Source organism: Morone saxatilis, unplaced genomic scaffold, assembly GCF_004916995.1.
Source record: "Morone saxatilis isolate NCDOM2014 unplaced genomic scaffold, NCSU_SB_2.0 Contig24, whole genome shotgun sequence".
Lineage (NCBI taxonomy): Eukaryota > Metazoa > Chordata > Actinopteri > Moronidae > Morone > Morone saxatilis.
The window spans coordinates 19,649,290-19,664,445 of record NW_023339807.1 but is presented as its reverse complement, the minus strand read 5'-3'; the positions used below and the strand labels follow the sequence as shown (position 1 = coordinate 19,664,445).

The 15,156-nt window shown below is 40.7% G+C and overlaps 1 protein-coding gene across 1 annotated transcript in view; it reads right to left on the bottom strand.

Annotated features, from left to right (window-relative positions):
* The window catches only part of rspo1 (R-spondin 1), a 13,611-nt gene extending 1,899 nt beyond the window's left edge, over nt 1-11,712 (bottom strand). The window contains exons 1-5 of the mRNA XM_035671681.1: nt 10,984-11,712; nt 8,596-8,790; nt 5,797-5,940; nt 4,836-5,060; nt 751-864 (exon numbers count right to left, since the gene is read on the bottom strand). Of these exons, the coding sequence (XP_035527574.1) occupies nt 751-864; nt 4,836-5,060; nt 5,797-5,940; nt 8,596-8,790; nt 10,984-11,080 (775 nt within the window). The 5' untranslated portion in view covers nt 11,081-11,712. The remainder of the gene's footprint in view (nt 1-750; nt 865-4,835; nt 5,061-5,796; nt 5,941-8,595; nt 8,791-10,983) is intronic.
* Between the last annotated feature and the right edge of the window lie 3,444 nt (nt 11,713-15,156).

Below are 15,156 nucleotides of genomic sequence, written 5' to 3'. Positions count from 1 at the left end.
GAGGAGGTGGATGGTGGAAGGAGAGCAGGTGGAGGGGAGTGAGAGGGAGGAGGGAAGGGAGAAAAAGGCCCAGAGCAGGAACACGCACTCTTCCCAGCAATCACAACTAGCTCTGTCTTCCTAAAAACTCCATCGCTGCTGGAATGGGCGTGGAGAAAGAACAGAGAATGCCTCATCAACAGCCCACCCTCAGACAAGACAAAGTTGATAAGGAATGCTGGATGAATGCTGCTATGCGTTGAAGAAGATGCAAGAGAGACGAGGATTGCCTGCAACACAAAAAGGCTTTCCTCTTTGAGCCCTTTTTAGTAGATGGACATAGTCGGAGATTTTCAGTGCTAGTGTTATTCGAAGAACTTGTTTGATTTTCATTCCAGCTGTGAGGGATCACTGTTGGACGCAAAGCCACGTTCTGAAAGATTGTGTTGGAAAGGTTCGTCGCCTGACCGACCTATTTCACATCATGAACAAGAACATTCTTTTGTTTCAAATGAGCAACTAAAGCTGGAAAGTCCTTGAAAAATGAATGAGGTCTCTCAGTCTCTTCTGGTCTATGAGTGTATTTGGTTCCAGTCCGAAGTTTAATCACAAATCGTTTCATTTGTTTCAATGTTGTGAAGAGTGGCAGATGATTTTCTCATGGCCTGTACGTGATATGTAAGAAATGAATGTTTAGTCTGTGGGTACCTTTTATGTTCTTTGGAATGAAACAAAAGAAAAGCACTGGAAAATCATTTTGATCTCCTCCACCTCCTCCTCCTCCGCCTCCTCCTCCTCGACTACCATCCTTGTCTCGTCCTCGCCCACGTGTATTCTCCCCCTCTCTCCTGTTTGTATCATCTTGTCGGTCTCCCTTACTCTTCTCTGAAATGAGAATGCACAGAAAATATGATTAATGTTTTAGACCATTTCTCAAATAAACTCTTGTAAGATATCTGTCATCATCGGATGTTCTATGTTTAAGTGCCTCCGCTTGGCTAAACAAAATTAAAAACATGGATTCCTGAGGGATGAGAGTAGATGAACCAGGACTTGGTTGTGTGGTTTTCAAGACAGGCAAAACAAGTGTAAAGAATTATAATGCTATGTTTAGCCATGCTGGCAGGATATGCACGGCAGTGACCAGCATGCCACAAGCAGTCAGCGAATAATAATCAAACCTAATAGGAGAACATAATACATCTAAACATTTGCAAGCCAATTATTTCTAGCCACATCAGTCGCTCAGTCTACCACTTCTGCAATCTGGACAGGATCTGGACTGAAATATTAAAGCAACTGTTGGATCAATTGGCATGCAAGTTTGTACAGACATTCATGGCCCTCATTCATGACCCCAGAGGTGTGAATCCTACTCATTCTGGTGATCCTCTGGTTTTCCATGAGGTTCACATTTTTGCTTTTGAGTGAAATAGACATTCCCAATCGTCTCTGATGTACTTTGTGTTTAGTACTAACTGCAGAAGGTCACCGTGCTGACAAGGCAGATTAATGTGGTGAACATATTTAACCTTATGACTGCTAAACATCAGCATGGTAGCTTTGTCACAGTGAGCATGTTAGCATGCCGACATTAGTATTTAACTCAAAACACCACTGTATAGCCTCATGGAGCCACTAGCATGACTGTAAAATCTTAGTCTTGCTAATTTCTATTTCAATTTCAAAAACTACTCACTTCCTTGTCTGACTAAACCCACTCCTCCTCTCTCTTGGTACTTTTGCGTAAGGATTCACACCTGCTGCACATTTAAAAGTATAATTGCTCTCTAAATACAAACATCCATCACAGTCTTGTTCTCAAACTCAAACCACAAAAATACCACATTTAGGAGAGTAAAGAGCTTAGCTCTGCTGCTGATTTAAAATGCAACACATGCATAGACTATAAGAGCACTCAGGACAGTCAAGTGACACAATTTTCTGTCACATAAATCACTTTAAAATCACTCCTGGCATAATGAGTTGATTATCATCAAGGGCCCAATAATGGCCCATAAGGATGTGAAGAGCTGTCGCAAAGTGGAAATGGACATTGTGTCTAGTGTCAGATGGCCATTGTTTAGGCAGCACTCAAAAGTATTCGGTTTTGTATATCTGAGGGAGTGTAGTTACGCTGGAGAATGTTTGTTATGAACTTGTGCATTGAGAGTCTCTGCACATCCTGGAAACTGAGTGAACACATGCCAATGGCTGGACAGTGTTCACTACACAGTTGACAACAGCAAGGCTTATGGCGCCACCATGTTTGTCTGCTGCTGTGCAGTAATACTGTAACTGTAGGTCTGTGTTTACTTCCCTCCCAGCGTTTTTAAACTTGCCGTACAAACAGTTATGATTTTTTGGTTTAAGTGCAAAGTGAAAAACTTAAAGTCCAAAGGTACAATTTCTCTCAGATTTCACCAAAAACATGTTTCCACACCAGCCAGTAAAAATGATTATACGGTGATGAATTGGAGTCAATGTAGTTGAATGTGGATAGACCTAACACAAAAACATTTACTGACCGCAGACCCATGCAGAGTCACAATTGCTTTACTCTCAGCTGAAAAATAAAGGGCTCAGTCCCACACAGTAGTACACAAAAAGGAACAACTCTTTTTTTTTCAAGCTATTACTGTCAAAATCATTTGGCGAGTTGGCTCAAATCCTGTAGGACGATCCTATGTCTGTTCATCATTTATGTGTTGTCTTGAATCAATAAACATATGTCTGAGCTTTTATGAACACTATTAAAAGAGCACTTAAAATTACAATAATAGTTGCAATTTATATCAATGAGGCACCATGAACGAGAGTGAAGTAAAGGGTCCTCACATGCTCTGCAGCATCTGAGCTGATGTGTTTACTGTGTAAGGACTTAATTACTTCTCTAACAAATCACTAATGGAGCCAAGAGAGGGGGACTCCATCAGTTTATGACAGCCCTGATTGTACCTCCTCTCCATCCAAGCTAAACAATTTTGCCTGACAAATGCAATAACACATCCAGAAAATTCTGTTTTCGCGTGAGACTCTTTTGTAGAGCTGCAGGAAAAGGGGGGAAAATTTGCAGCCAAATCAACACAAAGCGTGAGATCTGCAGACCACTAAATCACTAATGTTATACAAGGTCTGCCCCCGGTGTTTTATATAGCCACAATCTGCCAGCCAACTCTGACAGATGAATCGTCAGCTGCGCTCTTTTTATACCGAGTTTACCCACATGAACTGGTTCATCAAATTCATGGTACCATCACCCATGAATTACCTCACAGAGGAAAATTCATGCCGGTGCATTTTTGGCAGTAGTACAGTATGTATCTTATTTTCATACAAATGTATTTAGCAGCAGAATAGAGGAAAAACTGGACTAAAAATCTTAACATAAACAGTCGACCATTTCACAATCCACTCATCAGCTCATATCTCACGTCATCCTTGTCTTTCGGATATGACCTACCTGTCCTCCATGTTTTGGCAGTCTACATATCAGTTTTTATTGGGAAGTTTATAATATTTCACAGTTAATTATTCTTCGGAAACCCAAGGCTGAGATTCATTCCAGGATTCAGGCGTCAGAGAGAGTACATTTTCTTCTCATTTCTCAAATGACGCTGTCACAGCCTGTCCAACAAAGAGCCCACTCCTCACTGAGCAATAACAAGCCTCCTTCCCTCTAGACATGACCACAGATCTATATGGGACAATGTCAGATCATGTTCTGTTCTTTTGACTCATAGCCCTGAAGGAACTGTTCCAGAGTAGAGGATAGTGCTTGAATATGCAAGCCTCCTCCATGTTTACCCACATATATCCAGGCACATCATCTGTTACATGTTGCAACATCTGTACACTTGCCAATACCGTGCAAATATTGTTACACAATGTTGCCTGCTCCCCTAAGCGTGCCACCGTCCAATAATGGCTTTAAATACTGCTCATTTACAGTTCTCTAAGTCCTTGTAAATAAGTACGTTTCCAACTTTGGCACATAATGCCAAACAGATTATTATATGGTGACATTTAAACACAAAGACATGCTGTGGACTTGCTAATGACTCTCTCATATTAATTCCTTTGCAGATCAGGAGAACAAATGCTATAGTTCAAATTACCTGCTTAACAACAGCAAAAAGATTTGTCATCCAAGCAACATTGATGGTAAATATTTTATTTATTTGCCTTACGACCAAGGACAAAATGTTTAAAGCAAATAAGTGGGATCATTAGGGTTTATGCTGCACTTTTCATCCAATAAACTCTGCAAGATTTGTCATTTATTAGCCTTAGCTGAAGAGCGACTAACAATCTGTTAAGAAAGTTGATAATGGCCATTGACTGGTGAGAATGGCTGTTAACCTGCTGGAGAGCAAGATGCTGGGTGGATGATAAGAGCCCAAGCAAACATGTCATGGACGTGTAAACCTCACGCTTCAACGGTCTTCAGAACAAATAGCTCTTTCTAGCTCTGATCCTTGTCCAGCTTTGCAGTGCGTAATGCCCGCCCTTCATCTGCTTGGCTCACTGATGGAGTTTATTGTTTACATGCTGAGAAGTCAAGAGATTCTGTATCCTTCTGTGAGCTCAGCCAAACCAAACCCAATCAACACGCTGCGGGTCACAGACACACTGGCAGGAATACAGGCTGTCGGATGTTGAGTAATGGTTCCATCAGTCATCATAATAACTGGTGGAGGCATTTCATGAAGCACATGGATTTTATTGCTTGTTCATCTGTAATCTGCGTACTATTATCTGATTATAATATTATTTTATTTTGAATCAGAAGTATATGCATGTAATTTTCTCCTCAGTGTATGTGTTTTCTGTACATTATGTGTATTTTTGTTTACCTCTAACACAGGGCGTCTTGGTCACAATGCACTTCCTTCTCTCTGTCTGTGGAACACAGGTCTGTGAGGGTACAAAGGCCGGGGAGGTGTCTGGACTGTGGACCTGCGGAAGAGGCACACGAACCCGAGACTGCGAGCCTTTCTTAAATCCACATGTTTTGTTCTTCTTCATGCAGGAACCCCATTGGCTCCACTCGGCCAGTTCGCACTCTGCAGTACGCTGACCTGGGTTAAAAAAAAACATGACAAAGATTGAGCTAGTGAGTGAATTGTCCACAGCTCCAACATCTCACATTTGTTTCACAGCCTTCCTGTCTGCTTTTTACAGCTCAGCAGTTTTAGCTCAGAATAATGAGTTTAAGTGATTTCCAAATCTGAAAGCAATTTTATCTTTTTTGTTTTTTGACTAGTGAGGGACAGATGGAGAAGGTTGCAAAGACCTGCAAATATACCAAAGCGTATTGGTATTAACTATGCTGTGGTCACAGCAAAGGCAAGTTTTCAGGGTCATGTTAGTGTAGTCTTGGTGAACCAGCAGGGTCAAGTTAGCAACAACAACTGGTGCAAAAAAAGTCAGATCAAGGCTCCAAGTATTTGTCACACTGAGCCAAGATGCTTGTGTTTCACTGTTAATGCTGTCGTTTCTAACCTATTAAAGAATTATTTTCAACAACAAAAAAAGAAGAAACGAAAAAGAACAAAAAGTAAAGATGAAGAGATCTTGTGATTTTTTTTTTTCAAGAATTCACTGCCTCTTTTCCAGGCCAGACGATTGAGCATAGTTGGCTGCTCAGATGAAGTGATAATAAAAGTTGAGTCGACATGTGGCTCACACCTATGGGCTGTTTCTGTAAGTAAAACACACTTAAATAATACTTTCTGGTTAATTACAGGAGCTGTAAGACATGGTATGGCTTTGATATTAGTAAACAGTTAAGGTTAAAGATTAAGGGTCACTCACCGACACACTCCATTGTGTCATTGGCGGTGCGCTGGTCTGGAGGGCAGCTGACATAACATCGCCCACTGTGTGAATACAAGCCCTCCTTACATTTTGTGCAAAAATTGCGATTGAAACACGCTTCACAATTGTCTATTTTACATTCTGAAAGACAAAAAGAGAGGATCAAATGAAAGTATCAAATCAGTTCAAGTCACATTGAGTCTGGTGAGTGTTTATTTTATTGACTTCAAAGTTGTGTCAAGGACACAACTTTCTAGAAAATTTGTAGTGGAAACACAAAAATCTCTAGTGAAAAGACAGAAATTTCTACTCTTTTAATGGAATATTCATTGGATGTTTTGGCTGAAAAGAGCTAAGGGTTCTCCAGAGAGAGGACAAGAGGAACTTGAATTTTATTTCCTCTTAGAGATTTATTAGTGATTAAACAACACAGGGTCTATTTAGGGGGAGTAGCACTCTTTTCTTAAAAACACATGTACCACAGGCTTTGTTTTTTTGGAATGGGTGGAATATGGGCCTGAATAAGTATAGCCAGGACTGTATGACTGGTCTTCTTAAGAGCAAGTTTCTCCACACCTCAGACTCTTTAAATTAAAAAATCATTAACTCCAAATTCGACAACAAACAACTTCTTGACATTTGGTTAATAACAAATACAGGAGGATGAAAACCAGACAACTTAAAAGACTCCAAAAAACTTGAAAGGCACTTTCATTTTTCTCAATAAAGACAGTGGAGAAAAGGGTGGAAATGTGGAAATGTTTGCTAATATTTTTATATAGGAAATATATTAATATCTAGACTCCCTGTATCTATGTGTACTAAATTTAAGAATGTCTACTCTGCATCTGGTCAAGATCGGAAATGTTCTAACACAGAATCCTCACTGGGATCTTAATGTTCTTGCCTCATGCTCCAAATTACTATTTTTAAGCCCCTGCCAGCTAAATTTGACAGTACTGACGTTTGTAGTCCTATAATGTAAGACAAATGTTGCTAATAAGACATTCTGGGATGACATGTATAAAGTCAGATGATTGGATAATAACCCAGGTTAGCCACGAAGGGCCTCAGAAAAGAATTTGTAGGAATTTTTTTTGCCTTTTCTGCAACAAACCAGGACAATGAAAGAATGCTGCAACACATGTGGTTGAATTTGTTGCAAATTAACTAACATTTTGATAAAAATATCAAAATCTTCCAATTGAATAATTTGCACTGATCCAACAAACCTCACAAGTAAAATAATATATACTGTTAATTTAAAATATGATACAGATTGTGTTGTCTACCTCGCAGTGTAAGGGCTGTAAAACACAGGGCTCAAACAAAAAAGTCTAGAATGAAAATGAAAGCTCCTGTTCTAGATTAAATCTAAAATCTAAAAATCAGAAAATATTGCATCAGCATAACCAGAGTTGTGAGTTTTATCTGCTTTGGGGTTATGCAAACTTGAGAGAAAACATTATTTAGCACATCTGACACATGTGAAAAACATCTTAAAAGAGTAAAATAGGCTGCATATTTCTTCCTGTGGCAGAAAATCACTACAGGCTGTGAGCACTGCAGTTGCCCACCAAACATCTACACCTACAACTAACTTGAAGCCATGAATGTCATTGAATGGCATTAAACTTGAGGTAACAATTTGAGTTAATTACTGAGGTAATAAATGTTTTACTATGCAAAGAATAATCAATAGTAATTTTAGACCTGCTCACATTAAAATATACTATAAGAGACTATATATGTATATATGTACTGTATATGATACAGTTAGTAAGGTTGTATCAGAATAAGAATATGTGTAAAAGTGGAAGCATAACAAACATGGATTGTGGCCTGGCATGAACCCTGCAAATGAGGGCCAAATAAAAAAACACAGACATCCTCTCACAAAAACAGACAAACAACAATGCATTAGAATTGTTTTTGTTGGGATTCTGTTCCAATCCTGTTTTCTGCCCACACGTAAGGGGAAACAGACAACAGACAGAGGTGCTGGCGCTCCTCAGCCAAAAGTACGGGACTGGTGCCACCAGAACCAACTAAGTAAGTAAGTTTGGTAAATACCGTGAGTGTGGCCACCCTTTCACCCACCTTCCAAATGAGCCAAACCTGCCTGTAACCATAATGAAGAACAGTTCAATTAAAAAATTCTACTGACTTTCCTCCAGTTCAGCAAATACTTTCCTGGATTCGGTGGCTATTTTTGTGCCCTTTTCCACAGGGATAAATAGCAACAACATAAGGATTTCATCAAGTGGTCACTTATATTTACTTATTATTGGGCACTTGCATCTGGTTAGTGTGCATTTAATAATAAGGGGTACATCTTATTCACTCACAAACATGAAAAATAAGAGCACATATTATTAAAAAAGGTTGAGGCAGTATGAAATTACATAGGAGAATAAAGGATATGGCAAATTGGTAATTACTGATTAAGGTTTGATCCCTATTATCTGCATTATTATTTTAGGTCTTCATCAAACAAACCAAGCGGTGCAGCAATGTGGAAATATATAGAAAAGATACACAAGACAAAGAAACTAGCAGGATATCCCTTTGCTCCTCAAAATACCCCCACATTGTACATAAACAGGAGATGATGAGCCAGAGATAAACAGATCGTTTACACTTCTACAGGCTTGATTTGACATCAGCTGTGTGGATTATTAAAGACTGGGCTCTTGCCAACAAGTTAGCTCGAGCCTGAATGTATTTGGAAGATTCCAGATGTGTATCTACAAATCTAATGTGCCCACTGAGTCTACAGCACAAAGCAAAACTCACGGGTGCATCTGTTGTTGCCTTCTGGGTTCCTCATGCCAAAGTATCCCATGGGGCAGGAGGCGAGGCACACGCCTATCTGGCGGATGTCATTGCGCTCCAGGAAGATGAAGAGCTTGGGCTTACATTTAATGCAGCCATTAAACTCAGAGCATCGCTCACAGCCTTTGGGGCAAGATGGTGGCCCCTCTGTACTAACTGTGGAAACAGAGAGAAAAGGACCAGGTTGGGTCAGGTTGAGGTAGTTGAGGTAACAGAACAGCAAAGTGTACCTTCACATAACAAGATGCATTGTTTCCCGAAAGATATTCATTTAAATGAGGAAATAAAAAGTTCAAAATTCTGCTGATGAGAAAAACATCAGGGAACTTTAATATTTTACTGCCATCTCCACAGATCCAGCCATACACCTTCCAGCACTTCACTATCACTTCAACAAGGGTTAATGCTTGGAGCATAATCTAACCAGGGCCAAGGCCAAACATCTTTGTTTGCACAGTTACTCACTGTTTACTTCAAACTGCTTGCCGGAGATCCTTAACAGATTTTCATTTGGAGAAACCCGGGTAATTTGGGTTGACAGCCGACCAAGAGCCAGTCAAAATCAGTCAACTAACATCACACAGGGCCTTCAACTGGGGTCAGACCGAGAATTGAATACTGCCAGTGATTTTCAACAGTAAGTCTAGCATGCACAGACTTCACTTCCCTGTAATCCCAGACTCAGACATTAATCTAATTTCCTCATCTTCCAAAAAGGAAAAGGCACACAAGTACTAATCTAAATAATTTCTAGAAAATTGTGTCAGAGTGCACATCCTTTTTCTGGGAGGCATTCAGAGACAAAACCAGTCATTGGAGTTGATTTACAGTCCTGTACTGTATCAGCTCTAAACATGCATTCTCTCACATAGCAATCCATCTACCGTCCTGCCTCTCAGAGATAAGTTGGATGGTAAAAATGTTAAAAGGGTTCACCCATGAACATATTACACCATGTGTAAGTCACAGTAACCTCAAATGCAACAATTACAGCCAGGTCTTATTGCCCACTATCACTAATGATGGGAAAAAAAGCAATAATGGCCCTGAGGTGTAATCTTAACAGAGGGTAGTGTGTGAATTTGAGAATGTGGTGGTGTAAACTGTTTCTGGGTGACGTGGTGGATTGAAAATGAAAGAGTTTGTGCTGTCTGAAGCATGACGAACAACATGAGCTTCTCTCCTCTATAATGGTTCATTCATAGGTGGACCAAAGAAAGCAGAAGAAAGTTAGTCCCTCTGTCGTTAGCTTCTTGCCTAACAAGAGGTTTAATCTGCAGACCCCTTCCATATCTGGAGGGCAAAAGCCTCAACTGACTGTGATGCTGTAGAGGGCGCTCATGTATATGGTGAGTGACTTCAATCCATCTGTCTTCATTACAATGGCACATGCGTTTAAGGTCATTGTGCATGTATATGTGAGAGTATATATTGTAGCAAGCGCAAATTTGCGCTAGCTACAACCACGTACGCACATGCACCCACGCACCCATGCATTCTCACACACACACACTTGACCTTAATGCCAAATTTTCAGCCTCTAAGGGTGAAAACTATCGCTGCCAAAGGGTGGGGAAATCTTTGTGGACCAACCAACTGACCAACCGACTGACAGACAGACCAAGCTAGAGCTGCTGGTCGCAGCTAAAAACTATTCTATTTTTATGACACAAACAACAGTCACAAATAGTTCTTCATTACCAGTGTGTGATTTCAATAACACCACATCTGTTACTGTGGCCAGTCATGGTATTATATGAATTCTGGTTCACAGAGGTTGGGGTTGAGGCTGGCATTGGCTGAAAGCTCCTTGTGTGTAAAGGAAGAATTATTTCAAAGCTGACAGTAACACCAGCACTGAGGCTCAGAGGCCAGAGATATACTGCAAGTCAGCCTGAGCACCATCTTTGTGGTTGCGTGAGGTCAGAAAAATGCTTACAACAACACCGGCAGCACGGTCCAATTGAGAGCTTAGAACTGTCAGGTACTCATTCCATTATGTGCCCACAGAGCCAGACACAAAAAGAGTGATGGCTTTGAGGGCGAATCCAACAAAACCCCTTCTATAAACAATCCTAATACCCATAAAAGTTTTACATAAACTTAGAGAGACATAATCTTAAAAGGAGGAAGAAAGAAGAGCCATTCAGGGGAAACACTGAACCTAACATAACCCGCCTAGGAAAAACAAATAAGAATGATGAGAAAATAAACAAAATGTTATCTTTACTTTGCTTGTTAAATGTTTATAAGACACCACTGTGACTCAGACCACAGAAACGAAAGACAGCATCGCTGAAGAAAAAGGAAAAAAAGAGTTAAAAACAAGCTGAGAAAGAGAGAATTTACCCCGTCTCTGCCTTCTCGCCTTGGAGAGCTTAAGAGCATCGCCGTGACCCATGGAGCTGAGGAAGACCATTGCCAGCGCCACCAGTCCCAGCTGCATAGTCCCTGTTGCCTTACTGGCCACGCAGGGTCCCCCCCTGCGACCAGATGGATAAGGTGGGGGGGGGGCCCTTCCTCTGTATGACAGGTGAATCCCTCTGCTGCTGGGAGAGATGATCCCTCCTCTCTCCTGTGGCACTGCTCTCTTTCTCTGTCTGTCTCTCCCTTTCCCCCCCTCTGTCTCTCTGTATCTTTCACTCTAGTGGCTGCTGCGTCCGCAAGTCTGTGTAGTGGAGGGTGATGCTGTGGTTGCAAGTCCAAACAAGCCTGAGGCACAACAAGCCATCACGCTGGTGATAGTACTGGCAAGGGAGTGGACAGAGTAGGGTTGTAGGATGGACAGGGGAGGGGGAGGTTGAGGGGTTTGAGCGAAGGATAAAGAGGAGGAGAGAATGGAGAGGAGATTGTCGAACTTCTGGTGGCTCAACCCATGAAGCTTGGGGTGATTATGGCAGGGAAGCAGGGGACCCGCTGTTTGAAGAGGGTTTGCTATGACTGAGTGCCTGAGGTCGTGGGCATGTATCTTATTAAAGATGCTCTAAGGAGGCACTAAAATAAGGGGAAGGAAAGATTGAATTTAGATGGATGCTGGTTCTTGAATATGTGCGACAACGCATCTGCTTGTACCAGGACCTGCTGAGAAAAAAAGGATGCAGAGAAGACATAAATTTGGGGAGTGGGTTAAGGAGAAGAGTTATTAACAGGAAACTTTAAAGAAATAGATATTTTGGGTAATTATTACCTTACCTACCTTATTAAGCCTTATTTGCTTTCTTGCTGAGAGTTAGATGAGAAGCTCAATACCTACATAAAGCTACAAGCAGCTGATTAGCTTAGCTTAGCATAAAGACTAAGACTTTTTCCTAAGTTTTTGTACAGCTTTAGCCTTGAATGTGCTGGTAGGCAAATTTTGTTATCTTTACCTCCTGTCTTTAAGGTAAGCTAAGCTAACCCGCTGCTGGATGTGGCTTTATATTTATTGTATAGATACTGTATAAGAGTAGTAACAATCTTCTCAGGTAACTCTCAGCAAGAAAGAGAATATGTCTTTTTACCAAAATGTCAAACTATTCCTTTAATCTGTTATTTCACTAGTAACAGAATAATATCAGTGTGCTATCAACACATTTATATACTCAAACCTGCAACATTAAATTTTAACCCAATGCATCAATTATATATTATTTGCCTAAACTGCATTTATTCAAGAGTTATACATATTATACATACAGAAATCTCTGTAATGTAAAGAACTAAACTCAAGAATGTCTAACTCAAATGGTCAGTCATGGAACAAGGAAGCTAAAAAGCACAAACACGTCAGAGTATTTTAAGCTGTTTTTGGACTTGATGATGAACTGAGCATCTTTATCCCTTTAAAAAAATACAGTGAATTCAACTCTCTATGGGAAATGCAACACACACTCGCACTGAAGGCCTTTTTCATATTTGGTGCTGAGATCTTTTTTAGATAGTGTCATACGCTGCCTGTATTTACAGCTCTTGTGTGAAGAGGACACACAGAACATGTTAGGATCTGAGCAATGGGAGGTCCTCCCTCGCAGCTCAATAAAGGATAACAGGACCATATTTGGCTGTTGAGTTAGTTGTGGCTCTGAATCACACTAAGGACAATGCCATTTGGTGCGTCTAAACATTCCTGCAGGCAACATTAAATTATTTGTTGCAGTATAAATCAAAAAGGACAAAATCATTTCAGATTTCACGATATTAGCCAGACTGACCCCAAACATTTTGAGGATCCAGAATAGGAGTTATCCGTGATGCCAGAAATAACAATTAAATACAATCTTTAAAATAATTCTAAAAAATCACATCCATTTTTCATTGTACTTTTGATGCAAACAAGCACAAATAAATGTAGATTGATTTGCAGTCCCCATGATAATGACACCTTGTTTTGTGAGAAGCTGTACACTATTTCAGCGCTAAATTGAAGGAAAACAATCTCTACAATTGTGAAACATTAACTTGATGTGATTAATTTTTTAAGCTAAATGGCGTTTCGTAGAACTGTTAAGTTGAGGCATCTGTTGAAGCCTGCTGGTGCTGAATGAGTCAGTATAATAACACAAACACACATGCGATACAGAATTTCTCACTCATTTTCAGAAAAAAATAAGTTCCTTTTCCAATCATAACAATTCCATCGCATTTCTCCACACCTAAGAGAGGACAGGGGTACTTGTATCCTCTCCTAATTGGGAAACACTACAGACTCTCTTCCCCACGAGTAAGTTTATTTACTTCTTAACACTTAATGACTCACGATGTCACTGACACCTCCCAGCTAAAGTCATATTTACAGGATAGAGCCAAAAAAGTGGCGCAGCCAGTCATATGTAGCACCTGTTGGTTACTTGAGAGAGTGATGATTGGAGAGTAGGACATGCTAAGTCTCTGGATCACTCAGAACACAACCTTTCCAGAACTGAGTAATTCAAGACATGTGCCAGAGACTCTTTCATAACCCAGCACTCCCACGACTCTGTGCAACCTGCCAAAAGCCCACCTCAGCCCATCCATATCTGCTCTCACACAGCATGGAGATAAGAGACAGGATTGGGCTGTTAACTGAGAAAACTAATTGTTGTGGTCTTAGCCCGTCTACATTGCAAGGCCCTTTTTTAACATGCCACATCACAGTCATCTCACCAGGCAACTGTGGCACCTGCGTGTTTTGAAAGTTTTCTGTCTCTGCTCCCTCATCCATTTAACTGAGTGCCTTTCCTCGCCATCAGCCACATTCAGCTGAGCCCAGTGAAACTAAGCCCCTCTCATCAAATAGTCAGGAGATTAAATTGCCCTCTTTTGTAAGTCCTAAGTTTGATTTATCAATTATTCAAGCACTGAAAGGGAGCTCCCACACTGGGAATTTATTGAACTCGAGAAGGTGCCACAACTCTGAGCTCAGAGTTACAAATGCAACCTGTCGATGAACTTTGTGCCTGTGACTGAACCTACTGGCTTTGTGGCAAAATGTCTCAATCACACACAAACTAAGTCTGTTATGGGAGGAAAGTAACTGGCATTGCAATGCGCAAAGGGGGAAGAAGGCAAGAGAGAAGGCAAAGAAAGGATAAAAAATGGCACAACCTTCAGAGATTTCATTGTATGTGTAAAAAGCAAAACATCTTCTCCTCCTCACATGGGAATTACCAAAATGTTACAGCCAACATATCCCTGTTCATCTGGCCCCACACTGACCTCAAAATAAAATTGTTTTTAAGTTGCATCTGCAACATGGACTCCAAAAGTAGACTTAGCGGTAAATTCTGGCTTTTAAATTAGCACATTTTGCGGCCAAAAATTGGCTGCTCGTGTGCAACAAACAAAATAACAGGAATTTGTGGGTAATTTCACCCACTCATAGTGACCATTCATTTTCAATTAATTTTGATTTGTGAAATCCTTTATTTGTATATCCAAGCCATAAGTTCTAGCGGTACGAGCCAACTTAGCCCATAATAAAAACAGAAAGAGAAAAAGAAAACAGAAATGATGCAACAGAAAAGGAAGAAGGAATAGGGTAATGAGGTGCTGACTGAGGCTTTTGTAAGAAAAACATAGCCAGAGTCATCATCATCCTTATGCATGCACCCATGCTCTCAACACCTTTTAATCTAAATCTGTAGATGATAAGTAGCCTGTCCAGTTTAGCGATCTGCAGAGTGTAGTGAAACACCTGGCTGCACCATCAGCACCCCCAGAAGCCTCAACCATTTTAGTAATCATTTCCTCTGCTCTGCAGTTTAAAGAGTTTGGGCAATGAAAGGTCAAATGTGCAGTTTAAACACACACACCCAACACTCAGAGTTGAGAGGGACTTCGTCGGCTTCAAATCAAACCACCACCAGACTCTCTTTGAGTTTTTTTTTCATGTAGGACTAAAGGCTGCACAGCTCCAGCAGTCAGAGGTTGGATCTTGTGCAGCTCAGTTGAGCACGGTTCAGCTTTGTCTCGCAGGCTTGCACACCATGCTGGATTACAGCTGTATGCATTGCACTGCTCTTCAGGGAGAAGGAAAATCAGATGCAGATCACCACCTGCCCACAG